At 54.7% G+C, this 8,094-nt stretch overlaps 1 protein-coding gene across 1 annotated transcript in view; it reads right to left on the reverse strand.

Moving 5' to 3' along the window:
- SSBP3 (single stranded DNA binding protein 3) overlaps positions 1–8,094 on the reverse strand; it is a gene marked incomplete at its 5' end in the record, with an annotated part of 10,857 nt that overhangs the window by 1,863 nt on the left and 900 nt on the right. The window contains 9 exons of the mRNA XM_010293449.1: positions 103–200; positions 724–794; positions 1,304–1,358; positions 1,572–1,607; positions 1,935–1,983; positions 2,125–2,189; positions 5,085–5,161; positions 5,280–5,346; positions 7,424–7,483. Coding sequence (XP_010291751.1) covers positions 103–200; positions 724–794; positions 1,304–1,358; positions 1,572–1,607; positions 1,935–1,983; positions 2,125–2,189; positions 5,085–5,161; positions 5,280–5,346; positions 7,424–7,483 — 578 coding nt within the window. The remainder of the gene's footprint in view (positions 1–102; positions 201–723; positions 795–1,303; positions 1,359–1,571; positions 1,608–1,934; positions 1,984–2,124; positions 2,190–5,084; positions 5,162–5,279; positions 5,347–7,423; positions 7,484–8,094) is intronic.

Here is an 8,094-nt window from a genome sequence, read left to right on the forward strand (position 1 = left end):
TGCCTCAAGCACTGGTCCGAACTGGGGGCTGACCCAGGCACTGGGATGCTCTGCCAGCGTCCCCGGGGAGCGAAGGCACAGCGGGGCTCCCCGAGCCGCAGCCCCCGGTGCGGGCGCTCACCTAACGATCCGTTCATGTGATGGGGCTCCATGCCGCCCATGCCGCCCATGGGGCCGTCGGAGCCGGGGCCCATCGGGAACTGCGGAAGAAAAAGGCGACAAACCCAAAATCAGCCACAAAACCACCCCATATGTCTGGCACGGCCTCGGCGGTTCCCGGGGACCGTCCTCTCCCCAGCCACCCCTCCGGAGCGGGGCCAGAGGAGGGACCATCCGACCTCCCACGCTGCCGGGACGGTCCTGTGGGCTCACCTATAGAATTTGGCCGGATGGGTGCGGGCAGACCCAGACCCATGGCAGCGCAGAGGGCTGCTTCAACTAGTATTTAAAGAGACTTAATTCTGCCCGTGTCCCGCAAAACACAGTATCTGGCGGGGCACGCAGCTGCCAGCACCTCGGCCGGAGCAGCAGGACTGCCACTGTCTTAATAAGCATAAAAAATTAACAAAGTTGCTGAAGAGTTAATCGCTTTTTGATGGTTTGTTTTATTTCTGTTTTGTAACAAATGGCTGAAATCAATTAAACTGCTTTACTCTCAACTGATGAAGTTAATTATGATTTGTTATGGTATCTGATATGTAAATTATTAGAAAGCAGACTTACATTCGATCGACTGCCTGCGGGCGGTACTGGATTAATCATTGTGTAGATGTTGTCACTTGAATTTGTTGAATCTGTGGAACAGTGAAGCCCAGTAAGTCGGGTGATTAATTCATTTCTTAATTAAAACAAACTCATGCCACTTGAACTCATTCTTTTGTATTTTATCACCTAAAATTCCCTCTAAGTACCACCATTTTCTGGCTAATTTGTATTTAATGAAGATCCACAAAGTTTTTAATCACAGAAATTCAACTGTGAAAAATAATTCAACTCCTGGCTGAGAAGCACAGGGAGGTAATTCCCCGCCGTGTAGCACTCCTCACCTCCCCTCCTCCCCGAGCCCCACAGCATCTGAATCCGTAGGGGGGTATAGGAACATCCCCAGATGCCATCCCAAAGCCAAGCAGCCCATGCCGCTCGCTCCCCAGAAGGGCAAAAGCTACCCAAGCTCGTTATCGAAGGGTGGGCAGGGGTTGCCCGTGCTCGGCGGTGCAGCCCCAGCTATGAGTCTCCCGGCAGGGAAGGGCCAGGAGCCCCAGCGGGCTGGCCCCGGCGAGGGGGGATGAGGGGGAGCTCATACCTGCAGGACTGGGCATGATGGGTGTCCCCGGAGGACCGCCGCCGCCGGGCGGACCCTGCGGAGAGACGAAGCGGGGCTCAGCCGCGCAAACTTGAGCATCGTCCGCCTCCCCATGTTTTCAAACGCCTCCCCCGGCTGGACCTTGCACCCCCAAACCCAGCCTGGCCCCCCCACAGCACCGCTTCCCCCCCAGGCTGCACGAGCTCCCCGAGCCCTAAAATCTCTGCACCCCAACGACAGGATGGACAGACGGAGCAGGAGGACTCACCACGTATGTACCAGGTGATGAAGAAGAGTATGGGATCTATAGAGAGAAGAGAGCTGGGTTCAGCCGTGGGGTGCACGGGGAATCCCGTGGGCTGGACCCCAGCAGGGCACAGCCGAGAGCCCCTACCACCCCCCAGCCCAGCTGGGCTGGGGATCCCAGGGCCCACCAGCCCCTGCAGCTGCACCCCACCACAGGGGCAGAAGCATGGGAGCAGTGTTTAAGCTTTAGATGCAGGGGCAGTGCCTAAACAAGAGGCCGGAGAACCTCCTCTCATTAGCAGGATTCAGCTAATGGGGAACGGCCTCGTTTGCGGGACATTCCCCACCAGCCCCACTCTGGCTTCAAGGACTGCGGGATACTCACTGAGTTAGCACTGCTGGGGTTCGGCCACGGTCTGCCAGCTCCCGGCCCCCTGGGGTCAAAATTAAATAGGGAAAAATACAAGATGTACTTTTATCCATCATCCCCATAAGCCTGCTCCCCACGGACAGCCCCGCGGCCCCGCAAAGCCCGGCTCCGTGGCCAAGCATCCCTGGCACGGGGTTTGCCTTACATGTTAATTCCAGGCATGCCGGGACCTAGGGAGTTGGGTGGAGGTCTCATGCCGCTGCCGTAGTTCTACAACGATAACCAAGGGTCAGTCTACCGTAACGGGAAGGGAAACCGGAGAAGACAAGAGAAGGGAAAAAAAACACAACAACAACTAAGCAAAAAACCAAGAGGGTTACTTTGCAAAAATGAGCTTTAAAAAAATAATAATTAGATGATGATGAATGTAGAGGCGATTAAGCAATTGTGTTCATAAAAAAACAGGCAGCTGAATATGGAAGGGAGCCAGGCTGAGCACCAAAGTGTCCCCCCCACCCCGGGATGGAAAACAGCCCCCTCTCAGCTCCGGGAGAGAAATCTGTCCCCGGGCACCGACGAGAGCCTTTTGGGTTTGTCTGTGCAGGAGAAAATGGGGGCAGGAGGAGAAACGGCGACACCGCTTGGAAGGTTATTGCTGCAGCACAGGGATGGGGAAAGGCTGCACGAGCTGCCCCCGAGATGGAGCATCCCCTGCTCCCAGGATGAGGCTGGAGTAGGGAAAACCAAGCCAGGCTTGTTTTCCCGTTGCTTCCCAGCTCTCTGCTCCATCCCCCGGAGCGGGTCTGCAGCCGGGGGGAGCGGGTGAGGGCAGGCAGCCCCTCGGGGCTCCTCTCCTGGCTTACTGCACGCCAGTTTAGCCTCCAGCTGGGACCGGGAGCCTCAGATCTGCGTCCCTCGTCTCCTAAAACCAGATCTAGTACAAAGCCAAGCCCAAGGCAGCGAAGGAAGAGGAATCCCCCGAATGCCGTGCTCCATTTGGTCTGTGCTTTGCTCCCTGTGCCCTCCGGGCGATGTGCAGCCGGATTTAGGTCAAGCTGCTGCTCCTCCCCTCCCACCTTCCCTCCCCCGCTGATGTGTCTTTTTGGGCTGTATTTGGGCCATTTAGAGAAAAAATTGCTAGGGCAGGAGCGGGGTACGGCTGGCAGCTTCCTATTTTGCAGCCCCTCAGAGCGCTCCAAGCTGCATTTTAAGTGCAATACTTCAGCACCGTCAATTTTTTCCTGGATTTATGGATGCACCGGAGCACGGTGCTCTGCTGAGGGCATCGCCAAAGTTTGTTTTGAAGAGGCAGAAAAGAGTTTTCCCCAAACAAATTACCGGCAAGTCCTTATTTGATCAAAATTCCAGCCATTTACACTGAATAGCAGCATCAAACCCCTTGTTTCAAAGAAAAAAAAAAAAAAAGAAAAAAAAAAAGCTCAGCGTTTTTAATTGGAGCTGAGAGGCTGGAAAGCGAAGCCGTCTGAAAGATGCTCAGGGAGGGTGGGGAGGGAACGCAGCTGTGCCGAGCGACCTGGCTGCCGGGCTCTGGCAAGATGCTGCCGAAACCCAGCGAGCTACAAACCCTCTTCATAGAGGCACTGGCAAACCTACTCCTGGCCTCTGCCGAGCTAAAACTGCGACTATTAAAGGGAAAAAGTCAGCGGTGATCAGCGGTATGGGATGATTCATCATTGGTGTGCACTGAGTAGCTGTCGTCAGGATGCTGGGATGTCCTGGCTGGATGGTCCGCAGCCCTTTGGGATAATTTAAGGAGTATCTGGGAAGGTTCTGATGCAAAGCTTAAAGAAAAAAAAGTCCTGGGCGCACAAGGTGCGAGGGGCTGCTGTTGGTTTTGATATTTTTGGTGGTTGCCTGCGCTTGTTCCTGGATGGCTGCGGGGAGGCAGCACCCCATGGGTGCCAGATTGGGAAGCCCAGCACTTCCCCAGGGGAAGGCTGCCTTTTAAAAAGCCTCTCCCTAATGTAGGTACACAGGGAACGGCGGAGTCAAAAATAAAGCTCTGAACATTTCACAACTCCTGCCGGCTCCCGGAGCCGCTGCCATCCCACGCGGCGCTGAACGCACGCTCGCGGCTTCCAAGTTTTGCGGCGAGCTTTGCAAGCGGGAAGCGAGCAGCCTCCCCCAGGCAAACGGCCGCTGCTCTCCTTGGCGCAGGCCACGCTAACAAATGCCATTTTTTTTTGGGTGCAATCCTCCAGGAAAGGAAAATTTTAAGCAGAGCAGCAGCACTCAGAGCATCCCTGGCTTTGCTATTGGAGGGCTGTCCGTGAAAGGGTGCTCACGCAGGTTTTTCATCCTCTGCCCTAGGGTGAATCCAGGTTCCTGAGGAGACGGCCGGGCATCCCTGAGCAGCATCCTCAGGCTGGTGTTAAAAAGAGATGACACAACTCCCTCTTTACACAATATCCGCTTATCTCAACAGTCTCCAGGGGAAAAACAAAACAAAACTCCAGCGCACCCGCTTGTCTCTTGACAGACTCTGATCCTCACGCTACAAACTCAACGTAGGCGACGATGCAGAGAGGATAAACCTCCAACCAAAATATGGTAATCTGGTTTTGAAGTCTCGCAGAAGGAACAAACAGGAGTGAGTCAACAACAAGCCACTCCGTAAAGTGAATCAATGGAAAGACAGCATATATTAACCCAGATCTGCTTAATTTCAGGAGTTTACTCCCCTTCCCTGAAATAGAGAGCTGAAGCAGGCAGCAGGAAGGACAGGCGGAGGGGAGGCTCGCAGAGGAAAGCCTTATTCCCCTGCTAAAGGGATCTTTGCCATTTCTTTTTATTTATTTTAAATGCAGGCCTCCTTTCCCTCCTTCTCCCTGCTGTTAGGGTCGTAACTACTTCCCAGGCAGGCAGCGTAATGCACTCGGAGGCCGCTCCGGCACGGCACTAAGTGCCATCCCCTTTGACGGAAGGGCAGGAGGGAGGCTGCAGTACCCTTAATGAGCTCTGCAGACCTCGCTCGTGTTTAAAAGGAGGGATCTCCAGATGCAAGACTAATGCAAAATGCATTAACGCTAATGGGGGGACAGGGCGTGCGTGGGGGAAACTCCCAGCCCTCGGAGCCCCAGGAGGTTGTTTCGACGGTGTGTGGCGTTTGCCGAGCCGTCAGATGCTCTTTGGCGCCGGGCTTACCTGCGGACCGGGACCCATGGGGCCCATCCCTCGCGGAGGATTCATCCTTTGCATGGGGCCGCCCATGTTAGGGTGCCCTGTTGGGAGGAAAGCAGGGGCGTTACAGAGCGCAGCAAAAACGCAGCAGCCACTTCAGGTCCCAAACGAACAGCTAACGAGAGGGGTTAACGTTCAACCCTCCTCCGCTGGGTTTACCTTGCTGTCGCGTGGGATCCATTGAGTTGGGCAGCAATGGCTGTGTACCGGGAACGGCGCCCGGGGGCTGTGAAAACAAGAGGAGGGAGATGAAAAAACAACAATGCTTGCTAAAACGCAGCCTACAGAGATAGATTTGGGTTGAGGCTTCAGGCTTTCGGGAGGCTCCTTGGTGCGCTCCCCGGGACGCACCACCCTTCCTGCCGCAGCACGACCTGCGGCCGCCCGAGCATCCCGCATCCCGCTGCATCCCGGGCCTCTTCCCACAGCCTCCGAGCGTTTGCCTCCCCTTTCCTTTCGCAAACACCCTCTAAAAACCAAACCAGGCGCCAGCGTCCCCTCCTCTCCCCAGAGCCCACGCGCCGTCAGGCTGCCGTATTTTAGGGGAGCGGGGGAAAGCCCGGGCAGCGCGGGGCAGGGGCGTCAAAGCCGGCAGGGAAAGGAGACGGGCAGCGCGGCTCCCCGGTATTGACACAGCGCCAGGGCCAAACCGTGCAGGCGGCAGCGGTTCTTCGACGGGAAGGTGCTCCATGTGCAGCAGACCAGCGTTCAGACCTGTCCGCAGGCAGGCGGGAGGGGATGGTGGATGCTCCCCCTCCCCAAACCCAGCTCCGCGCGGGCAGCGCGGCTATTTAAAGTTCAAAGGCTGCGCCGAACAGATAACGGCGGAGAAAAACGCAGATGCCATCTGCCTGGGGGAAGCAAACTGTAAACAGTTTTGCTACCACGCTGCCTTTTATTTGAACACGCGACAGATCCCACGGCTGGAGCACAGCGCGGGCACCGGGTGCGCCCGGCCGCGCCGAGGCAGGAACTGCCTAATCCCAATTTTTTTGCAGCTTGGAAGCCGGCAGCAGGAGGCAGATAAACCAGGGGGGCTGTATCAATGGATATTTACACTTCTGCTGCCTGACCTTCCTGCCTACCTATTCATTCCTCTCGTCCCTCTGGATGTGACCGTAACCTCGCCGGGCTCTGGGTAGGTACAAACCTGTCTTTTATACGTGGTGTTGGGGAGGGGATTAAATTCTTCCAATTAACTTAACCCGTTCCTGGATGTTTGACCCCGCTGCAAGAGCAGCCACCCCAAACCAGTCCCCTGCCTCTCCTGCCCCAGCTGCCGTGCTCACCTCCAGCAGCGCTCGGGACCAGCCTGGGGCCACAGCAGGACGGGGTCCCACTAAAACTGTCCCGTGAGGAGGTGCAGTTAATTAATACCTCGCCAGAACAGCCACCAGCACCCTGGTGGGAGGCTCTTCCAGCCCAGCCGGGCTTGGGGGTCCTACCTCAGTCCCCCTTGAGTTTTTCTCAGCTACACCTCAGCTGTCTCACCATCACTTTGCAAGCTCCGGCGATGCAAGCCTCAAATCTGGCAATCACAAACACGAAGCGAGCTGCTACACCCCATTTCCTGACTATTCTGCCCTTTCTGCTAACAAGAGCTATTCAGAAATAATACCGTTAGCCAAAAAACAAGCTCCCAAGACAATCTATGCACAGTCTCCTTTGCTAGTCAAAGGAATTACAGGTTTCCTTTAATTTCCCTTTAACGACAAGCGACCTCCGGTTCAGTCACTGCCCCGTGGATCTGCACGGCGTCACTGGGAACGGGAAGAATTCCTCAACCACAGGCCACGCGTTCAGGCAGCGCGTGGGGTGGAAGCCTCCATCCGTAAAGCCAGAAACAAACTGCCCTTGTTTAAGCTGGGATAAGAGGATAAACCCAACCCAAAAAATTCAGCAGTGACCTGCCCCGCTTGACCCCGCCGCTGATCTAAGCGCTCGGTCAACCCAGCGGCGGGATTATCTCCATCACTTTAATTTTCTGCGATTGCAGGGAAAATCCAGCCGGGCAGCGAGCCCGCAGCACGACACAGCCGCGCTGAAACCACCACAAATAAAAAGTGGCACACGCCCCACCGCCATTTACACCCTGGATATGCCCGAACCTCAAAAAAAAATTGAAATAAAATGGTTATGTGATGCTCGTTGCTCCAGCACCAAGAAAACAGAGGGTGCCCGAGGGAGGCGATGCTCGGCACCCACGCCAAGGAGCACCTGCAGGACGCGTGGCTCTTGTTCCCCTCCCCAAATAAAAGCCATCCCCAGGAAACCCGCCGGCACGGAGCCCGGGAGCGCAGTACCTGGTTGCCCATCCTGATGGGGGGCCGGGGACCTCCGGCGTAGCGCGGCGACATGAACGGCTGCGGGGACACAAAAGGGAGGTCAGCGCCGAGCTGCGGGGAGGCAGCACGCTCCCCACACACGCCGGTTAGACTGTACACACTGGTTTGGTTTTGTTTGGTTTTTTGGGTTGTGGTTTTTTTTTTCTTTTTTTCTTTCTTTTTCTGGAGACATCCTTTTCAAAAAAGTTAAGTTTCAAAAGAAAAAAAAAAGAAACAAAAAAAACCCCAAAAGGTGTCCGGAGTCCATTTTTAACATTTTCTGTCGATTTGTTTGTGAGCGTTTGACATCGGCAATACTAGGTGAGGCTGTTAAAATTAGTGCATGGGAAACCCTGAGTGTTAGATACTGTTCAAGTTTAAATATATAGAGATATACTAAAAAAAGTGGCAAATAAGCACATACAGACACGCACACACAACCCCCCCCCAATGCTAAGTACTGAAAAAAAAAGAAGAAAGATTTAAAGTTACTTTTTTTTTTACAACTGCTGCTACTAACAGAAGCTTAAAAACCCACATCAAGTTAAATTTCTCAGGCTACCTTGGGAAGGTAAAACAGTCTGATACCCACAATTGACTTCTCAGTCCATTGACAACTGCACATCCAAAAAAAGAAAAAAAAAAAAAAA

This window comes from Phaethon lepturus, unplaced genomic scaffold, assembly GCF_000687285.1.
Source record: "Phaethon lepturus isolate BGI_N335 unplaced genomic scaffold, ASM68728v1 scaffold33140, whole genome shotgun sequence".
NCBI classification, from domain to species: domain Eukaryota; kingdom Metazoa; phylum Chordata; class Aves; order Phaethontiformes; family Phaethontidae; genus Phaethon; species Phaethon lepturus.